Raw genomic sequence first — 22,635 nt, 5'->3', positions numbered from 1 at the left:
GTCTCTGAAGCATGGCAGATATCTTGGGACTTCTCTCTTCTTGCTTCGGCCTGGGAACTTTGATCCTCTCTGGCATCCTTCCCTGAGGACTCACCTTCTTCTGAGGTGAGTCTTCCCTGCTCAGAGACTGTGGAACTAGCTGACTCTTCTGTGTCTCTGAAGCATGGCAGGCATCTTGGGCCTTCTCTCTGCCTGCTTCAGCCTGGGAACTTTGATCCTCTCCAGCATCCTTCCCTGAAGGCTTGCCTTTTTCTGAGGTGAGTCTTCCCCACCCAGAGACTGTGAACCTAGCTGACTCTGTTGTGTCTCTGAAGCAAGATAGACATCTTGGGTCATCTCTCTGCTTGTTTTGGCCTGGGCAATTTGATTCTCTCTGGCATCCTTCCCTGAGGGCTCACCTTTTCCTGAGAAGAGTTGTCCCACCCAGAAAAAGTGGAGCCAGAGGTTTGTGGCAGCTCACTTCACTTCACAGCTGCACACTCCACCTAGCCTATGAATACCAGCAGAACAGGTAGAAAAATTTACAATACAAGCCTGGCAATGGAGAAACAATGCAGACCAACACCAGGCATAGAGAATGAAGATGGCAACTCTGATATCCCCCAAAAGGCCAACCACCTAGTTAGTCTCTTAGATATGGAGTTTAGAGAAGAAATATGGACAGTATTCACAGAACTCAAAGAAAGCATAGATCAAGTTGAACAGAATACTAATAAGATAAAGAGGATATAAAGATAGAAATCAGAAAACTCCAAACTGAAATAAAAGGTCTAAAAAACTCAGCAATGAATTGAAAACCTCAATGGAAAGCCTCTCCAACAGGGGAACAACAGCTGAGAATAGAATCAGTGAGCTGGATGATGAGATGCATAACAACTCCGTACAGCAGAAGATATTAAAAAAAAAAGCCTTAAAGCATATGACCAGACAATGGAAAAATTACTCAAAGAATGTAAACAGATGAAAATAGAAGTCTTTGATAAGCTCAACAGAAACAACTCAAGAATCATTGGAGTCCCATGAACCCTGGAAGAAAATCCCCAGGAAGAATCAAGTAAGGGACATCAGTACACAGAAACTACCAGAGCTAAAGACTACATGCAACCAAATCCTACATGCCTGAAGAGCACCTGCTTAAAGATACCCAATGTAAAGCACCCCAAAACACAACCCAGTCAGAATTAAAATTCCCAGTGATAGGGATAGAATACTAAAAGCAGCAAGAGCAAAAAGGGAAATTACATTTAAAGGAGAATTCTTGATATTTACAGCAGACCTGTCAGAAGAAACCCTTAAAGCCAGAATGCAGTGGTGGGGCATACTGACAAAACTCAATGAAATAAATGCTTCGCTTAGAATAGTGCACCCAGCCTGACTCACTTTCAGGTTTGAAGGAAGTATACATAGCTTCATGGATAAACAACAACTCAGAAACTTTACAGACTCAAAACCAACTTTTAAAGAAAAACTGAAAGATCTACTTTAAGAGAAGACTGACCAACAGACACACCAAATTTCTACACAGAAATGGCATTAAATCCCATGACAATTGTCTCTCTCAATATCACTGGACTAAATGCACCAGTTAAGAGACACTTAGTGGCTAAATGGATCAAAAAACTGAATCCGACCATCTGTTGTCTACAAGAAACATACCTGAACACTCAGAACAAATATAGACTCAAAACCAAAGGTTGGAGGAAAATTATCCAAGCAAACAACACCCTTAAAAAAGCTGAAGTGGCCATACTAATATCAGATTACACAGACCTTAGTCTTTAGAAAAGTTGTAAGGGACAACGATGGACATTTTATATTAATCAAGGTATATGAACAACAGGAAGATATCACACTTCTAAACATATATGCACCCAATAAAGAATCAGTAAAGTATTTAAAATAATTGTTGACAAATCTTAAAGCATATATCAATAACACAAGAATTATGGGAGACTCAACACTGCCCTGTCACCCTTGATAGGTCAACCAGACTGAAACCCAGCAAAAATATACTAGCTCTGAAAAGAGAAATAGAACAAAATGGACTAGTAGATTTATATAGGGCACTACATCCCTAGAAATCAGGATACACATTCTTCTCCAATGTACATGGTCCAATCTCCAGGATAGACTACATGGTAGTCCATAAAACATATCTTCATAAATTCAAGAGGATAAAAATAGTGCAGACTACCTTCGCTGAAAACAAGGCACTAAAATTAGACATAAACTACAAAGGGACACAGAAGAAAAACTTTAGCATTAGGAAATTGAAACAGCTTACTACTGAGCAACCAGTGGGTCAGTGATAAAATAATAGAGGAAATCAGAAGATTCTTGGAAACAAATGACAATAAAAACACAAATTATCAGAATTTATGTGACACAGAAAAAGCAGTACTGAGAGGAAAATGTATAGCTTTGCAAGCACACATTAGAAAGAAAGAAGGGGCATACATGGTAGCTTAATGACACAACTTATAAAATTAGAAATTGATCAACAAATGGAACCAAAAATAGGTAGGCAGAAGGATATAACAAAGCTTGGAGCAGAAATCAATGAAGTGAAAATCCAGAAAACAGTCCGAAGGATCAATGAAAGCAAAGTTGTTTCTTTGAAAAAATAAATAAGATTAATAAACCTCTAGCAAAACTCACAAAGAAATTGAGAGAGAGAGTAACTTAATAAACTGGATTAGAAATAAAAAGGGAGAAATCACTACAGATATTTCAGAGATTTAAAGGGTAATCAGAGACTACTTTGAGAAACTCTATACCACAAAACATGAGAACCTGGGAGAAATGGACAAAATCTTGGACTCATAACATCTGAAGGTTAAATAAGGATGAGGTAGCATATCTGAACAGCCACATCACTATTGAGGATATGAAAAGTCTGATAAAAAATCTTCACAAAAGAAAAGCTAAGGCCTAGATAAATTCACTAATGAATTCTTTCAAACCTTTCAAGAGAAACTTCTACCAATACTTTTCAGGCTCTTTCACAAAATTGAAGAAACATGAACACTTCCAAATAGTCTCTGTGAAGCTAACATCACATTGATACCAAAACCAGACAGAGAAGCTGACAAAAAAGAAAATTACAAAGCAATATCCCTGATGAACACAAATGCAAATATCCTCAACAAAATTCTGCCACATAAAATTCATTGCATCATCAAGTAGGTCATTCACCACGATCAAGTAGGTTTCAACCCAGAAATGCAAGGATGATTTAATATCCATAAATCAATCAACATAATACACCATATCAACAAAAAGAAAAACAAAAATCATATGATCATATCAATACACACAGAAGAAGCATTCGATATGGTCCAACACCCATTCTTGATAAAAAAACACTCACCAGAGTGGAATAAAAGGAACTTTTCTGAATATAATCAAGACCATCTACCATAAGCTGATGACAAATATTATTATTAATGGATATAAACTAAAAGCCTTTCCTCTAAAATCTGGGTACAGGACAAGCCTGCCCTCTCTCACCATTCCTATTCAACATAGTACTGGAAGTACTTGCCATATCGATTAGGCAAGGAAAAAATATTAAGGGCATCCAGATAGGTAAGGAAGAAGTCAAGCTCTCACTGTTTGCAGATGACATGATAAATAATATATTTAGAGAACCTAAAGACTCTGCCAAAAAGCCTTTAGAAACCATAAATTCATATAACAAAGTGACAGGCTACAAAATTAACTGGCAAAAGTCAATGGCTTTTCTATACACTAATAATGATAGATAAGAAATAAACTTTAAGAGAACAATTCCATTCATATAAGTGCCCCACAAACTCAAATATCTTGGGGCTAAACTTAGTTAAAGAGGTGAAGGACCTATACAAAAAAAAAAAAAAACACTATAAAACCCTACTTCAAGAAATAAGAGAGGGCACAAGGAAATGGAAAAAAATATCCTGCTCATGGATTGGCAGGATTAATATCATTAAAATGGCAATACTCCCCAAGGCATTGTACAGATTTAATGCAATCCCTCTAAAGATATCCATGACATTTTTCAAAGAAGTGGATCAAACACTTCTGAAATTCATTTGGAACAATAAACACCCACAAATAGCAAAAGCAATCCTTGGAAAAAGGAATATGGGAGGCATTACTTTCCTCAACTTTAAGCTGTATTACAAAGCAATAGTTATCAAAACAGCATGGTATTGGAATAAAGACTGATTCTCAGATCAGTAGAATAAACTTGAGTATTCAGAGAATATTCCCCAGACATACAATAAACTAATCTTTGATAAAGGGGACAGAAATCCAAAATGGAGCAAGAAAAGCTTCTTCAACAGGTGGTGTTGGCACAACTGGTTAGCCACTTTCAAAAAAGTGAACTCATACCCCTATCTAACACCATAAACAAAGTTCAAATCCAAATGGATTAAAGACTGTTTCAAGCCCAAAACCATAAGGTGTATAAAACTACACATATGTAAAACACTATATGACATTGAGACTAAAGGCATCTTCAAGGAGGAAACAGCACTCTCCAAACAAGGGTAAACAGAGATATATGGGAATATATTAAGCTGAGAATCTTCTGCACCTCAAAGGAAATAGTGCCTAAGGTACAAAAGCCACCTACAGAATGGGAGCAACTATTCACCCAATAACCATCAGACAAGGGCTAATATCCAAAATATACAAGGCACTGACAAAACTTTACAAGGAAAAAAAATATAATCCCATCAAAAAATGGGGAGAAGAAATGAACAGAAACTTTGACCAAAAAAATACAACTGCCAAAAGACACATGAAAAAATTCTCCACTAATCATCAGGGAGATGCAAATCAAAATTACAATGAGCTACCATCTCACACCACAGAGAACACATCACAAAGAAAGAGAACAATCAGTGCTGGAAGGGATGTGGAGAGAAAGGAACTCTTAATCACTGCTGGTGGAAATGTCATCTCATCCAGCCTTTAGGGAAAACAATCTGGAGATCCCTCAAAATTCTAGAAATTGAACTCCCATTCATCCAGCTATACCACTCCTAGGAATATACCCTAGAAACACAAAAATACAATTCAAAAATCCCTTCATCACACGATATCTATTGAAGCACTATTTACAATAGCCATACCCTGGAAACTACCAAGATGCACTTCAACAAATGGAGGGTAAAGAAATTCTGGAATATATACAAATTGGAATATTATGCAGCTGTCAGAAGAGCTGAAGTCATGAAATTTCCCTACACATGGATGTACATGGAATTTATTTATTTTTAATAGGTACAAAGTATATTGTTTAACATTTTATATTTTAAGAAACCCTTCACCAGAGCAACATTCCCATCGCCAATATTCCAAGTGTCTCTCCTCCCCACTCCACACCAGCATGTGCTATCGACAGGCTTACTACTTCCCTCATTCAGTCACATTTTGTTATGATAGTTCTCAGTATAATTATTTCTGTGACTGCACCCATCACTCTCTGTGGTTAGCTTCATGTCATGAGCTGGACGTTTCAGTCCTCCTCTCTCTTGTCTCTGAGAATCATTGCATAAATGTCTTTTATTTTTTTCAAAACCCAGAGATTAGTGAGACCATTCTGTACCTATCTCTCTCCCCCTGACACATTTAACTCAGCATAAAAGATTCCACATACAACCATGCACAGAAAAATTTTATGACTTTACCCCTCTGACAACTGCATAATATTCCATTGTATATATATACCACAGTTTCTTTAACCAGTTATCTATTGAGTGGCATCTAGGCTGTTTACAGAGTCTGGCTATTGTAAAGAGTGCTGCAATGAATATACGTTTAAGGAACGGATTTTTGTATTGTATTTTGTGTTCCTAGGGCATATCCCTAGGAGTGGTATAGCTAGATTGTATGGGAGCTCAACTTCCAGATTTTGGAGGAGTCTCCATATCACTTTCCATAAAGGTTGGACTAGATGGCATTCCCACCAATAGTGAATAACAGTTCCTTTCTCTGCAAATCCCTGTCAGCACTATTTGTTTTAATTCTTTGTGATGTGTACCAATCTCTGTGGGGTGAGATAGTATCTCAGAGTTGTTTTGATTTGCATCTCCCTGATGATTAGTGATGTGGAGAATTGTTTTATGTGCCTTTTAACCACTTGTATTTCTTTTATGTCAAAGTTTCTGTTTATTTATTCTCCCCATTTTTGATAGGGTTAGATGATTTTTTTTCTTGTAAAGTTCTGTCAGTGCCTTATATATTTTGGATATTAGCCCCTTATATAATGGGTATTGGGTGAATAGTTTCTCCCACTCAGTGGGTGGCTCTTGTATTCTGGGCACTATTTCCTTTGAGATGCAGAAGCTTCCCAGATTAATATAGTCCCATCTGTTTATTTCTGCTTCCACTTGTTTGGAGAGTGCTGTTTCCTCCTTAAAGATGCCTTTAGTCTCAATGTCATAGAATGTTTTACCTACATATTGTTCTATATACTTTATGGTTTTACATCTAATATCTAAGTCTTTAATCCATTTGGAATTTATCTTTGTACATGGTGTTAGCTGGGAGTCTAAGTTTGCTTTTTTGCAAGTAGCTAACCAGTTGTACCAACACCACTTATTGAAGAAGCTTTCTCTGTTCCATTTAGAATTTTTTGCTCCTTTATCAAAAATTAGGTGACGGTATGTCTGGCGAATATTCTCTGAGTACTCAAGCCTATTCCACTGATCTGAGGGTCTGCCTTTATTCCAGCACCATGCTGTTTTGATAACTATTGTTTTGTAATACAGTTTAAAGTTAGGGAATTTAATGCCTACCATATTTCTTTTTCCAAGTATTGTACATAGAACTTATTATGTTAAGTGAAATAAGTCAGAGAGAGATATACAGAGAATAGTCTCACTCATCTATAGGTTTTAAGAAAAATCAAAGACATTACTGTAGTAAGGCCCAGAGACAATAGAGGTAAGGAGTAGAAGGGCTGAAAGGATCAGCTAAAAATTTGAAGCTCTGTACAAAGAGTGGTAAACTCTGTTAGGGAAATAACTACACAAACAACTAACATGACAATGTTAAAGAATGAGAGAAGTAGAATGACTGTCGTGAATACAGGCAGGGGTGCGAAGGAAGGGGGGCACTGGTGGTGGGAATGTTGCACTAGTTATGGGGGGATTCTTTTTATAACTGAAACCCAACTATAAACATGCATGTAATCATGGTGCTTAAATAAAGATTTATATTTGAAAAATTAAAAAAGAAAACAGAGAAGAGAAAGAAAGAAAGAAAGAGAAAGAAAGAAAGAAAGAAAGAAAGAAAGAAAGAAAGAAAGAAAGAAAGAAAGAAAGAAAGAAAGAAAGAAAGAAAGAAAGAAAGAAAGAAAGAAAGAAAGGAAGGAAGGAAGGAAGGAAGGAAGGAAGGAAGGAAGGAAGGAAGAAGAAAGAAAGAAAGAAAGAAAGAGAAAGGAAGGAAGGAAGAAAGAGAAAGGAAGGAAGAGGAAGGAAGGAAGGAAGGAAGGGAACTCAGATGCCAGCACCCCTATCTGCCTGTCCTCTGTGCTGTGCTGCATTTTCGGCCTGATTTCATCCTGTGTGTAGCTCATCTGCAGACCACTAGCCTTCCCTGGAGGTGAGTTTACAGGCCCAGAAAGGGGAAGCCGCTGAACTCTGCTGGAACTCAGATGCCAGCACCCCATCTGCCTGTCCTCTGTGCTGTGCTGCATTTTTGGCTTGAATTCATCCTGTGTGTGGCTCATCTGCGGATGGCTAGCCTTCCCTGGAGGTGAGTTTACACGCCCAGAAAGGGAGGAGCCAGAGGAGCCAGAGCTCCGCTTCGCTACAGGGCCTCGCACATCATTTAGCCAATGAATACAACCACAACACGTAGAAAAACCCACAATACAAGTGTGACAATGGGGAAACAATGCAGGTCAGAGCCAGACATAGAGAATAAAGACGGCAACTCAGATGAACAGAACATGGCCAACTGACTAGTCAGTCTCTCAGATAAGGAGTTTAGAGTCGAAATATGGAAGATGTTCAAAGAACTCAAAGAAAGTATAGAAGAGAACACTAATAAGAAACAAGAGAATATGAAGATAGACATGAGAAAACTCCAAACTGAAATTTTAGGTCAAATAACAGGTCTGAAAAACTCAGTAGATGAATTGAAGAAAAATATGGATGAGCTTTCCACGGGTTAACAGCAGCTGAGGATAGAGATAGTACACTGGAAAATGAGATGAATAACAACTCCATACAGCAGAAGAGATTGGAAGAAAGCCTTAAAGCAAATGATCAAACAATGAAAAAATTACTCAAAGAATGGGAAGAGATGAAAATAGAAGTCTATGATAAGCTCAACAGAAACAACTTAAGAATTGTTGGAGTCCCAGAGACCCAGGAAGAAAATCTCCAGGAAGAATCAATGGTTAAATACATTAAAGAGAAATTACTAGAGCTAAAGAATACATGCGATCAAATCCTGCATGCCCGAAGAGTACCAACTAAAAGAGACCCCAGAAAAAACACCCCAAGACATATCCTAGTCACAAGGATGAACCCCATAGATAGAGACAGAATTCTGAGTGCAGCAAAATAAAAAAAAAAGAAAGAAATTATATTTAAGGGAACATCCTTGAGATTTACCACAGACCTGTCACAAGAAACACTCAAGGCCAGAAGGCAGTGGTGGGACATAGTGACAAAACTCAATGAAATAAATGCTTCGCCTAGAATACTGCACCCAGCAATAGTCACTTTCAGGTTTGAAGGAAGAATATATGGTTTCACAGACAAACAACAGCTCAGAAACTTTACAGACTCAAAATCAGTCTTAAAAGAAAAACTGAAAGACCTACTTTAAGACAAGACTGACCAACAGAGACACCAAACTTCGATAGAAAAATGGCACTAAATCCCAGAACAATTCTTTCTCTCAATGTCAATGGACTAAATGCACCAGTTAAGAGACACAGAGTGACTAAATGGATCAAAAACTCAATCCAACCTTCTGCTGCCTACAAGAAATGTACCTGAATAGTCAGAACAAGCATAGACTCAAAATAAAAGGCTGGAGGAAAAGCATCCAAGCAAGCAACACCCATAAAAAAGCTGGAGTGGCCATAATAATATCAGATGATGCAAACTTTATACTCAGGAAAGCTGTAAGGGACAAAGATGGACATTTTGTATTAATGAACGGATTTGTACAGCAGGAAGAAATCACTCTCCTAAACATTTTTACACCAAATGATGGGCCAGAAAAATATTTAATACAATTGTTGACAAATTTGAAAAACAATATCAATAACAACACAATAATTGTGGGAGACCTCAACAGGGCATTGTTAACACTTGATAGGTCAACCAGACTGAAACCCAATAAGAATGTACTAGACCTGAGGAGAGAAATGGAAAAAAGAGGCCTAGTATATATATATATGTATAATACTTCACCCCCAGAACCTTGGATACACATTCTTCTCTAATGTACATGGGACATTCTCCAGGATAGACTACATGCTAGCACATAAAACATACCTCCATAACATCAAGAGGATAGAAATTTTGCAGGCTACATTCACTGACCACAAGGCTCGAAATTATATGTGAATTACAAAGGTACACAGAAGAAAAACTTTAATACCTGGAAGTTAAACAGCCTAATACTGAATAACCAGTGGGTCCGATATGAAATCAAAGAGGAAATAAAAACCTTCCTGGAAACAAATGCCAATAGAGACACAAACTATCAGAACTTATGGGACACAACAAAAGCAGTACTGAGAAGAAAATTTATAGATTTGCAAGCACACATCAAGAAAGAAGAAGGGGCATACCCGAATAGCTTAATGATGCAACTCATAGAATTAGAAAGTGCTCAACAACAGGAACCAAAAATAGGGAGACAGAAGGAAATAACAAAGCTGAGAGCAGAAATCAATGAAGTGGAAACCCCCCCCAAATCCGAAAGATCAACAAAAGCAGAAGTTGGTTTTTTGAAAAAATAAACAAAATTGATAGACCACTGGCAAAACTAGGAAAGAAAGAGAGAGAATGAAACATGATAACTCGTATTAGGAATGAAAAAGAAGAGATCACTACTGATATGGCAGAGATTCAAATGGTAGTCAGAAACTACTTTGAGAAACTCTATGCCACTAAAAATGAGAACCTGGAAGAAATGAATTAGGAATGAAAAAGAAGAGATCACTACTGATATGGCAGAGATTCAAATGGTAGTCAGAAACTACTTTGAGAAACTCTATGCCACTAAAAATGAGAACCTGGAAGAAATGGATAAATTCTTGGACTCTCATAATCTTCCACAGTTGAAAGAAAAGGATGTAGCATATCTAAACAACCCCATCACTACTGAGGAAATTAAGACAATAATATAATGTCTGCCCAAAAACAAAAGCCCAGGCCCAGATGGATTCACTAATGAATTCTTTCAAGCCTTTCAAGAGGAACTACTACCAATCCCGGCAAGACTCTTTCATGAAATCGAAAAACCGGGAACACTTCCAAATAGCTTTTATAAAGCCAACATCACCTTGATACCTAAACCAGACAGAGATGCTACCAAAAAAGAAAATTACAGACCAATATACCTGATAAACACAGATGCAAAGATCCTCAATAAAATCCTGGCAAATAGAATTCAATACCTCATTAAGAAGATCATCTACTATGACCAAGAAATTTTCATCCCAGGAATGCAAGGATGGTTTAACATCTGTAAATCTATCAACATATTAAACAACATCAACAACAAAAAAATAAAAATCACATGATCATATCAATATATGCAGAGAGAGCATATGACAAGGTCCAACACCCATTCTTGATCAAAACTCTCAGCAAGATGGGAATGGAAGGAATCTTTCTCAATCAGTTAAGGCCATCTACCACAAGCCAGTGGCAAATATTATCCTCAATAGAGAAAAACTAAAAGCTTTCCCTCTAAATTCTGGCACAAGACAAGGCTGTCCTCTCTCACCACTCCTATTCAACATAGCACTGGAAGTACTTGCTATAGCGATTAGGCAAGAAAAAGATATCAAGGGAATCCAGATAGGAAAGGAAGAAGTCAAGCTCTTGCTGTATGCACATGACATAATAATCTACTTAGAAAACCCTAAAGACTCTACCAAAAAGCTTCTAGAAGCAATAGACTGATATAGCAAGGTGGCAGGCTATAAAATTAACACACAAAAATCAATGGCCTTCTTATACACCAGTAGTAATATGGTAGAAATGGACATTAATAAAACAACCCCATTCACAATAGTGGTAGACAAACTCAAATATCTTGGAATCAACTTGACTAAAAATGTGAAGGACCTATACAAAGAAAACTGTAAAACTCTGCTCCAAGAAATAAGAGAGGACATGTGGAAATGGAAACACATACCCTGCTCATGGATTGGCAGGATTAACATAATTAAAATGGCAATATTCCCCCAAAGCATTATACAGTTTTAATGTGATCTCTCTAAAGATATCAATGATATTCTTCAAAGAAGTGGATCAGGCACTTTTGAAATTCATTTGGAACAATAAACACCCTAGAATAGCTAAAGCAATCATTGGGGAAAAAGGATATGGGAGGAATTACTTTCCCCAACTTTAAACTTTACTACAAAGTGATAGTTATCAAAACAGCATGGTATTGGAATGAAGACAGGACCTCAGATCAATGGAATAGGCTTGAATACTCTGAGAATGTCCCACAGTCATACAATCACCTAATTTTTGATAAAGGAGCAAGAAATCCTAAATGGAGCAAAGAAAGCCTCTTCAACAAGTGGTGTTGGCATAACTGGCTAGCCACTTGCAAAAAATTGAACTGAGACCCCCAGTTAACCTCGTGTATGAAGGTAAAATCCAAATGTATTAAAGACCTCGATATCAGACCCGAAACCATAAGATATATAGAACAAGATGTAGGCAAAACTCTCCAGGACATTGAGACTACAGGCATCTTCAAGGAGGAAACTGCACTCTCCAAGCAAGTGAAAGCAGAGATTTACAGATGGGAATATATTAAGCTGAGAAGCTTCTGCTCCTCAAAGGAAATAGTGCCCAGGATACAAGAGCCACCCACTGAGTGGGAGAAACTGTTCACCCAATACCCATCAGATAAGGGGCTAATCTCCAAAATATACAAGGCACTGATAGAACTTTACAAGAGAAAAACATCTAATCCCATCAAAAAAAATGGGGAGAAGAAATGAACAGACACTTTGACAAAGAAGAAATACAAATGGCCAAAAGACACATGAAAAAATGCTCCACATCACTAATCATCAGGGAGATGCAAATCAAAGCAACTATGAGGTACCACCTCACACCACAGAGATTGGCACACATCACAAAGAATGAGAACAGTGTTGGCAGGGATGTGGAGAGAAAGAAACTCTTATCCGCTACTGGTGGGAATGCCATCTAGTTCAACCTTTAAGGAAAGCAATATGGATATTCCTCCAAAAACTAGAAATCGAGCTCCCATAAGATCCAGCCACACCACTCTTAGGAATATACCCTAGGAACACAAAAATACAATACAAAAATCCCTTCCTTACACCTATATTCATTGCAGCACTATTTACCATAGCAAGACTCTGGAAACAACCAATATACCCTTCAACAGACGAATGGCTAAAGAAACTTAGGTACATATACACAACGGAATATTATGCAGCTGTCAGGAGAGATGAAGTCATGAAATTTTCCTATATATGGATGTACAATGAATCTATTATGCTGAGTGAAATAAGTCAGAGAGAGAGAAAAATGCAGAATGGTTTCATTATTCTATGGGTTTTAAGAAAAATGAAAGACATTCTTTTTTTTTTTTTTATACTTTTTCTTTTTTTTTTTTAACACCATCCATCACCAGTGCAACATTTCCATCACCAATGTCCCAAGTCTCCCTCCTCCCCACCCGACCCCTGCCTGTACTCTAAACAGGTTCTCAATTTCCCTCATACATTCTCATTATTAGGACAGTTCAAAATGTAGTTATTTATCCAACTAAACTCATCACTCTTTGTGATGAGCTTCCTGAGGTGAGCTGGAACTTCCAGCTCTTTTCTCTTTTGTGTCTGAAAGTTATTATTGCAAGAATGTCTTTCATTTTTCTTAAAACCCATAAATGTGTGAGACCATTCTGCATTTTTCTCTCTCTCTCTGACTTATTTCACTCAGCATAATAGATTCCATGTACATCCATTTATAGGAAAATTTCATGACTTCAGCTCTCCTGACAGCTGCATAATATTCCATTGTGTATATGTACCACAGTTTCTTTAGCCATTCGTCTGTTGAAGGGCATCTTGGTTGTTTCCAGAGTCTTGCTATGGTAAATAGAGCTGCAATGAATATAGGTGTAAGGAAGGGGTTTTTGTATTGTATTTTTGTGTTCCTAGGGTATATTCCTAGGAGTGGTATAGCTGGATCGTATGGGAGCTCGATTTCCAGTTTTTGGAGGAATCTCCATATCGCTTTCCATAAAGGTTGAACTAGACGGCATTCCCACCAGCAGTGGATAAGAGTTCCTTTCTCCCCACATCCCCGCCAACACTGTTTATTCTCATTCTTTGTGATGTGTGCCATTCTCTGTGGTGTGAGGTGGTATCTCATCGTTGTTTTGATTTGCATCTCCCTGATGATTAGTGATGTGGAGCACTTTTTCATGTGTCTTTTGGCCATCTGTATTTCTTCTTTGTCAAAGTGTCTGTTCATTTCTTCTCCCCATTTTTTGATGGGATTAGATGTTTTTTTCTTGTAAAGTTCTGTCAGCACCCTTCTGCCTCTCTACTCTGCTGTCCTGCATTTTCGGCCTGATTTCACCCTTGGTGCGGCTCATCAGCCAGCCTGCGTTCCTGTGAACTTTCCGGGGAGTCTGCCTTCCCGTGAGCCTTCCGTGGAGGTGAGTCGACACGCCCAGAAAGGGAGGAGCCACTGAACTTCGCTGGATCTCAGATGCCAGCACCATTCTGCCTCTCTACTCTGCTGTCCTGCATTTTTGGCCTGATTTCATCCTGGTTGCGGCCCATCTGCCAGCCTGCCTTCCTGTGAGCCTTCCGTGGAGGTGAGTTGACACGCCCAGAAAGGGAGAAGCCAGAGGAGCACGGTTGCTCTGCTCCCCTTCGCGACGGTGCACAGCATTTAGCCAATGAATACAATCACAACACGTAGAAAAACACGCAGTACTAGTGTGACAATGGGAAAACAACATGGGCCAGTGCCAGACATAGAGAATGAAGATGGCAACTCTGATGACTTGAACATGATCAACCACCTAGTCAGTCTCTCAGATAAGGAGTTTAGAGTTGCAATATGGAACATGTTCAAAGAACTCAAACAAAGTATAGAAGAGAAAACTAAAAAGAATCAGGAGAATATGAAGATAGAAATGAGAAAACTCCAAACGGAAATTTCAGATCAAATAACAGGTCTGAGAAACTCAGTAGATGAATTGAAGAAAAACATGTTTGAGATTTCCCACAGGTTAACAGCAGCTGAGGATAGAATCAGTACACTGGAAGATGAGATACATAACAATTACATACAGCAGAAGAAATTGGAAAAAAGCCTCAAAGCAAATGATCAAACAATGGAAAAATTACTCAAAGAATGGGAACAGATTAAAATAGAAGTCTATGATAAGCTCAACAGAAACAATTTAAGAATCATTGGAGTCCCAGAGACTCAGGAAGAAAATCTCCAGGAAGAATCAACAGTCAAGAACATCATTAAAGAGAAACTACCAGAGATAATGAATACATGTGATCAAATCCTGCATGCCCGAAGAGTGCCAACTAAAAGAGACCCCAGAAAAAACACCCCAAGACACATCCTAGTTACAATGACGAATCCCATAGATAGAGACAGAATTCTGAAAGCAGCAAGATCGAAAAGAGAAATTACATTTAAGGGAACATCCTTGAGATTTACTGCAGACCTGTCACCAGAAAGACATTCTTGCAATAATAATTTTCAGACACAAAAGACAGAAGGGCTGGAAGTTACAGCTCACCTCATGAAGCTCACCACAAAAAGGGATGAGTTTTGTTAGAGAAGTAACTACATTTCGAACTATCCTATTAATGAGAATGTATGTAGGAAATAGAAAGCCTGTCTAGAGTACAGGTGGGGGTTGGGTGGGGAGTAGGGAGACTTGGGACATTGGTGATGGGAATGTTGCACTGGTGATGGGTGGTGTTTTTTACATGACTGAAACCCAAACAACACAATCATGTATGTAATTAAGGTGTTTAAATAAAAAATATATTAAAAAGTTATTAGCCAAAAGGAAGAAAGACTGAGAGAAAGAAAGAAAGAAAGAAAGAAAGAAAGAAAGAAAGAAAGAAAGAAAGAAAGAAAGAAAGAAAGAAAGAAAGAAGAAAGAAAGAAAGAAAGAAAGTAAGAAAGAAAGAAAGAAAGAAAGAAAGAAGAAAGAAAGAAGAAAGAAAGAAAGAAGAGAAGGACAAGAAAAATGAAGGAAGAAAGGGGGGAGGAAGGGAGCTAAGAAGAAAGAGATTGTGAAAATAGAGAGGAAGGAAGAAAGGAAATAATGAATGATGGAGAAATAATATACTGTATATAATAATAATAATAATAATCTGTACTTTTTTTTTACTTTGTTCTCTTACTAGCATTTTTTAGAGATATGAATCCATTTGTTTTTGGGTCTGATGACATCATGTAAGTAACCAGGGCGAGGAGGACCGGCAGGACAGGTAGATCTGGAGGACCTGACCTGCACTTTGTGGTGGGAACCTGAAGATATTTGCACAAGCCACTAAAGATGCCCAGAACTGTGAGTGCTTATTCCAGGCTCACAGTTAATGAATTGGCAGTACACCCTGCCCTGCCCCTCTGTGCCCAGGGAGATAAAAACCCAGAGATTCACTTCTCACTGGATTTAGGCTGTGAGCTGGTGAAGGAAAGACTGTGGGCAGCAGCTCCTTGGTGGTGATGGACCTCAAGGGCAGTCGGTGTGTAAGGCTAAATGACGGGCACTTGATGCCAGTGCTGGGTTTGGGCACCTACGCTCATGAGGATGTAAGTGGGAAGGGAATGGGCACTGTGTGGGCACTGAAATCTTGTTGGGCTTTCTGTCACTGAGTGTATCAGGAGGGTGTGCCTGGGCCAAGATTCATCTGCAGGGGCTCCTAGGAAAATGCTGTTCTGGGGGGGTCTGGGGTCTGGGATATGCCTCTGAAAATCACAGTCCCTGTCCAATGGTGAAGGTGACAGAGAAAGCTTTGATGGGATCTGGGAAGTTTTTGCCTTCCAAAATCTGACACCTGGTGCTTCAGAGGACACCAGAGGCCCAGGGGTTTATGAAGGAACTGAAGGTTCCTGTGCCTGCAGGGAAGTGTCAACCTGTCTGTGGGTAAGCCCCGACTTCTCCTTTGGTGCCACAACCTCAATGCCAATACGTGAGTTCTTTCACTACCTAATTTATAGATCCAGAAAGTTAATTCACAAGCCTTGCACTGAAACTATATTGACTCTGTACAGGAAAACTCAAGGGACAGGAGACTTTTTGTTTTTATCCGCCTTCTCTGCCATTCACCCCTTGATTTCCTGGCACACAGAGTCCCCTAAGGCGATAATCAGGTTCAGGAAATGAAAGAACTATTGAAGTTCAGTACAGGGAAATATGTGAGGTATTTGCATATGCAGCTCCCCGATTTATGAGTGCTCTATGGGTGTAGACAGCACAGTTCCCATGAATCTAGATTATAGTCCAGGGCAGCTTCCCACTAACATATCATTTCCTAGCCTGTGTCTGCTCTCCTCATCTTAGGGACACAAACAACCCTAGATGTTGAACCAGTGGGTTGGTTTGGTTTCTTCCAGGCTACCCAATATTAGAACAGAAGAGCCTGGTGTTTATGTGGTCAGAATGGAGCAGGACTCCCTTACACTGGACCCAAGCAGGGAGTTTTCAAGGACCCTCCTGCCGTGTACTGGAATACAACAAGGCAGAGACTTGGGCTGCCTGGCACCAGCTCCCCACCATGCTTTTCTCTGAGTGAAATACCAGCAACCTCCTCATTTACATCTTGCAGGTTCCTAAGAGCAAAGCTTATGAGGCCACCAAAGTGGCTATTGATGTTGGCTACAGGCACATTGATGCTGCCTACTTCTATCAAAATGAGGAAGAAGTGGGAGCAGCCATAAGAGAGAAGATAGCGGATGGTACTGTGAGGCGGGAGGACTTGTTCTACACCACCAAGGTATGTGGAGAAACTCCTCCCATTTAGCATCATTTAGGGTCTATTTTCTCCTACATATTTTGGCCTTTGTAGAGGGAAGAACTGGCTTTTATCTGTTCTTGATGGTGTCATAAATTAGTTATAGACATTGAGGCCTGAGTCTGTCTGTCCTCGATGATGGGCCCACTCTAGTTCCACCCTGTCCACTTATCTCAGGACTGTTGCCAGGCCATTCCCATAACTCAGTGAAGGAGAATGAGAAATTCTACTCCCATCAGCCATGGACTAAAAATATATACTATTGTCTGAAGGAAAGGTTGTTTATTTTAATGAAAGGTTGAGAGCTGAGGTGTTTCCAGAACCATCTGCCCATTGATGATAACTGGATAGCAGATACCAAAACCTTATTGGGCCTTATGACCTTTTGCAAGGACTTGATACTCTCTTTACTGATGTTGTAGGGACACAACCAGTCTTTGAACACTCTCAGAGCTACTTTTCTGACAGACTCTCACCACTTTTAGCACTCATTTAGTGCCTTTCACATGCCACATGAAGCTGATGTGGACAACAAAAGCTTGAAAAGCCCCACTGGGAGGTCATTTTTCAGTTTCCTGGACCCCACAGATGCTGCAGATGGGTTCTCAGCTAGAACCTCTACCTGGAAGATGCAGAAATGCAATTGGATTTTTGAGAGTAAAGGGAATCTTCTGCCTTGCCATGTCTGTTGTTTATACCTTTTATCCCAATTCTGGGAAATCCTCACTTCTACTAAGGACTGAATTGCTTCCCGTGTGTGTGTGTGTGTGTGTGTGTGTGTGTGTGTGTGTGTGTGTGTGTGTACCAGATGCTTTTGTCCCTATGACCTGCTGATTGCACATGACTCTGAGCTCTTTTCTCTACCATATTCAAACACTCTTCAAACTTCTCTAGGTTTTTCTTCATCATTGTTAATTGTATTTGAGCTATTATATTCAGTATCATCCTCAAGGACCATATAGAGCTAGTTTTCTCTGGTTTCTCCAAATACAGCACACAATCCAATCCATTGATATATCTCCCAGGACCCTAATTTTCACATTTCTAACACTGAAGTTGAATTTGGTCTTTAACTTCAGTGAGAAATACATATTATTTCTTTGGGCTCTGCAGCTTTGGGCTACTTTTTTTCGACCTGCATTAGTTCGTCAAGGCCTGGAAAGGTCCCTGAAGAAACTGCAGCTGGACTACGTGGATCTCATCATCATTCACATTCCCGTAGCCATGAAGGTAACTGTGCTTTGCTTAGAGGATTTTCACTACCCCACAAACCCCAAAGCCTTCCTCTGCCCCAAAGATGCCAGGTTTAATGAGGCTAATATGGTTGTTAAAGGATTTCTCTCTACTTGACCATGGAGCTCTATTACCATCATAATGTCTGTTCATGTTATAAGATTTATTGATTGTACATTAGCCAGCAAGAAAGCAAATAATTTCATGTTAGGAGGATCATATCAGCACCAAAGAGCAATGTATCTTTACCAATGTCAAGAGACACAAATTTTTAATAGTTTTTCATTATTAAATTAAATTAAATTAAAAACACCATGATTACAAATATGATTGCAGTTGTATGATTTCAGTCATGTAAAGAACAACATTTCCACCAATGTCCCAAATCTCCCTCCTCCCAACCACTCCCACACCTGTATAAAAGTGTATTTCTTAGGTAGGCATTGTGATTTACAATGCTGTTAATAATAACGTTTTCAGATAAATAATGATCCAAATACACCTGCTTTCATCAGCTTTCATGTAGTCCACCAAAGCTCCAGCAGATCTGTCCCCTTTGTACACTTGAAATATTTGAAATAACAATGGACGACTGATATGTTTCTCTGTTCTCTCTGTCCTGCAGCCGGGAGAGGAGATCATGCCCATGGATGCCAGTGGAAAGATGATGCTAGAGGATGTGGACCTGCGTGAGACATGGGAGGTGAGTGCAGCCCGCAAACCAAGGACACCTACCTCTGGTTTAAGTGCCTGCTGTGGTCCTTGGGATGCCCTAAAACATTGAAAACTACATCAGGTGTTACAGAAATGCATGCACCATGCATGCGTGGGTGTGATCCTAAGCTTCACTGTAGGCTGGGGTGTATGTTGAAAAGATCCCCTAATGACACTGCATCTGTTGTGGAATGCGCATTTGTTGAGGGATCCTTTTAATGGGTTCAGATAAGAGCACTTGGGCAACTCTGGGCCAGTGCACTGACACGAGTCCCATGTGCCTTCCCAGGCCCTGGAGAAGTGCAAAGATGCAGGATTAACCAGGTCAATTGGCGTTTCCAACTTCAACCTAAAGCAGCTGGAGATGATCCTCAGCAAGCCAGGGCTCAAGTATAAACCTGTGTGCAACCAGGTGAGTGCAGGGCAGGGCCCATCATCATGTCCCCTCCTTCCTCAGCTCCTAATCTCTAGCAGGTCCTGTTTGGAACAAGGGGAGAGGACTTGGCTCAAGGCTGTGGCTGCATATTTGGCAGGGTACGGTGTTGTTCCTGCATAATCAGGGACAATTGTGCTCATGGAGCTGGAGGCTATGTCCTGGGCAAGTTCAGAGTTCAGAGCTTGCATAGCCAGGAAGAGTCAGGACCAGGATCACATGCCCTGTCAGCACTTACCTGCCATGTGAGAGTTTGTGAGACAGTTGGCAGATGCCAATAATTCACAAAGAGACTGACAGCTGAGTGACTGAGAGGATCCTGCTGAGTCCAGATTTCTGATCCTGATGCACAGTCTAGGAATTTAGTGATGTGGGCTTGGCTCAGCCTGGAAGAACTGTGACAGGAGTGAAAATCCAGGTGAGGGCAAGGGTGCATATGAGAAAGGAGACATCCCTCTGTGAAGAGACACTTTTCTAATATAATATGACAAGGCCAGTGTTCACTCACTCTAGTTAAGTATACAACAATACTTCTGTGGAAAATTAAAAAACTCTTGCAAGCATATATTCAAATATCTATATGGTCTGTCTTACTCAATCTTCATAAAGAATACATTAAATAAAGAAAGAAATAATAAATATAACTATATAATATTATTATTTATCTTAATTAATTATCAATTGATATCAATTAATATTATATAATAAATATAATTATAAATATAATAAAATAATGCTAAATAAATTAAATAAATAAAGAATAAATTAAAATTTGAGGGAAATACATATCACCATATTAATATTTCTTTAGAGTTTTATATAGAATATAAAATTATTGGCACTTCAAAAACTCATTACTAGTTTACTTCTTTTTTTTTCTTTTTTCTTAGTTTTTTGGGCCACACTCGTTTGATGCTCAGGGGTTACTCCCGGCTAAGCGCTCAGAAATTGCCCCTGGCTTGGGGGGACCATATGGGACTACAGGGGATAGAACCGGGGTCCTTCCTTGGCTAGCGCTTGCAAGGCAGACACCTTACCTCTAGCACCAGCTCGCCGGCTCCAGTTTACTTCTTTAACAGTAATCAGTGGTATATAGGAGATCCTCGTTGGCATATAGTAAGAAGAACTTCCCTATCCTCCTTTGCCATGTCTTGTGCAGGAAGAGAATCACTTTGCCACTTAATTCTTTGGCCATTTGTTTGCTAATTCTTTGATATTTCTGAGATTGGAGGTTAGACTGGAGGATGTAGTTACATTTATACATCAATGTGGTTCCTAAACTGTGACCGAGATGCTCCTTGTCAAGTAGTTACTGTGCTTCCAAAGAACCCAGTGTCACCACTGTGGCAGGAGAGGAATTTTTAGAGACTGTCATTCTCAGAACACCACTCGTGCCTTAGCTTTCTCTTGGAGGAGGTCAGGTGCGTGGGGCTCAAATTTTCTGGCAGGACCAAATCACTCATATTTCTCAGGAACTTGGACTCCCTCATGGAAATGGCATTTAGGGATCCCAATGCTCTGATTCTACTTGTTCAAACACCATTATAGAGGCAGAAAAAACCAATTTGATCAGGCCTAAGACCTGAAGCCCTGGTGAACTTGAACTTGTAAGAGAGTTGAACAACCTCCCTGTCTACTTTTGACTCCATAGAGTTTCTCTCAGGTGCTGTCCATGGCTTGTGGTTCTGACATTTCTGTTTTTCTGTCCCTACAGGTGGAGTGTCACCCTTTCCTGAACCAGCGCAAACTGCTGGACTACTGCAAGTCCAAGGACATTGTTCTTGTGGCCTACAGTGCCTTGGGGTCCCATAGGCACCCAGATTGGTAATGAGAGAGTCTGTCACTTTACCTTAGCTTTTTATGGACCATGAAGCACTTCTCTTTAAATTTTAGCATTTTGTGATGGAATGCTTTGGACAACAATGTGAGGATTCTAGAGTTAGTGAGCCTTGTTCTGGTGCAATAACACCACCATTCATTTTTCCAGCGTCATACTTATTGTGTTTGTTTTAATATAAAACTCCCAAATATTAAATAGTGGTGTCTTTTTTTGACACAAGTGAACTACCCATAGTTCTAGGGGTCCTGGATGGACCTTAGCACCTTGAATATGCTCCAGTGCCTGGGATTCATGCTTTGGTATAGGTTTTGGATTGCTCCATATTTGATAAATTGATGGGCTGAGGGTTTACAGATGGTGGTGAACCTAAAACTTTCAACTTTCATCTCCCATCCAGTGCAGAGATGCCCCTCCCAAATGTTTCCTTTATTGCTGCTCTTCCTTCCTAGATTTTATTTTCAGATGTGGTGAATGGATGCACTGTGATATAGAAAGTGCAGAAGGAGTGACAGTGTGCTTCATTTTTCACAACCTGCATTGCATTTAGCATATTATCTTTTTATTTACACAAACTTGGAAATTGAGTTGAATAGACTCAAAACCAATATTTGTTTTTACTTGTGCATTGATGCCAGTATAATTTATTTCCAGTTTGGGGATATTATGGATAAATATCTAGGTTTATTCACGGAAAGTCTATGTTTAAAAATCACACCTGATTACTCTTTCTGGGCATCTAGGGAACAGGAGCAGCTTGTTATAAATCACCATACTTCACCCTTCACATACTCACATTTGGGTTTTGTTTTTAGGGTTCCAAAAGACAGCCCATATCTCCTGGAGGATCCAGTCCTGAAGGCCATTGCCAAGAAACACAATCGCAGCCCAGGACAGGTAGCCTTGCGCTACCAGGTGCAGCGGGGAGTTGTGGTGCTGGCCAAGAGCTTCACTGAGAAGAGAATCAAGGAGAATTTTCAGGTAGGGAGGCAATGGTCATAGATAGTAGTGTGCAGTGAGAAGGCACTTTTCTGCCTTTGAAAAGAGACCACGATCACCTTATTCTCATCCTTGTTTTTGGACCCATGGAAAGGCATGGTACTAGAGACCCTAGGAATAGCATCCTGGTTTGATGGCCTCTTGAGTGCCTGCCACTAGTTTAGTGTTACC

The 22,635-nt window shown here is 39.6% G+C and overlaps 1 protein-coding gene across 3 annotated transcripts in view; it reads left to right on the top strand.

The window, feature by feature from the left end:
• Positions 1-22,635, top strand: part of LOC126013285 (aldo-keto reductase family 1 member C15-like) — a 509,781-nt gene that overhangs the window by 271,203 nt on the left and 215,943 nt on the right. Inside the window, exons 1-7 of one of the 3 annotated variants that reach the window (XM_049776317.1) lie at positions 15,928-16,046; positions 17,063-17,230; positions 18,362-18,478; positions 19,107-19,184; positions 19,485-19,607; positions 21,343-21,452; positions 22,281-22,446. The exons of 1 other annotated variant lie outside the window; for it this stretch is intronic. In XM_049776317.1, the coding sequence (XP_049632274.1) occupies positions 15,960-16,046; positions 17,063-17,230; positions 18,362-18,478; positions 19,107-19,184; positions 19,485-19,607; positions 21,343-21,452; positions 22,281-22,446 (849 nt within the window). In that variant the 5' untranslated portion in view covers positions 15,928-15,959. Of the gene's footprint in view, positions 1-15,927; positions 16,047-17,062; positions 17,231-18,361; positions 18,479-19,106; positions 19,185-19,484; positions 19,608-21,342; positions 21,453-22,280; positions 22,447-22,635 lie in introns of those variants that run through there. One more of the 3 variants, XM_049776309.1, reaches the window with a different exon arrangement.

This window comes from Suncus etruscus, chromosome 7, assembly GCF_024139225.1.
Source record: "Suncus etruscus isolate mSunEtr1 chromosome 7, mSunEtr1.pri.cur, whole genome shotgun sequence".
Taxonomy (NCBI): Eukaryota; Metazoa; Chordata; class Mammalia; order Eulipotyphla; family Soricidae; genus Suncus; species Suncus etruscus.
This window is presented reverse-complemented; position numbering and strand designations above follow the sequence as displayed.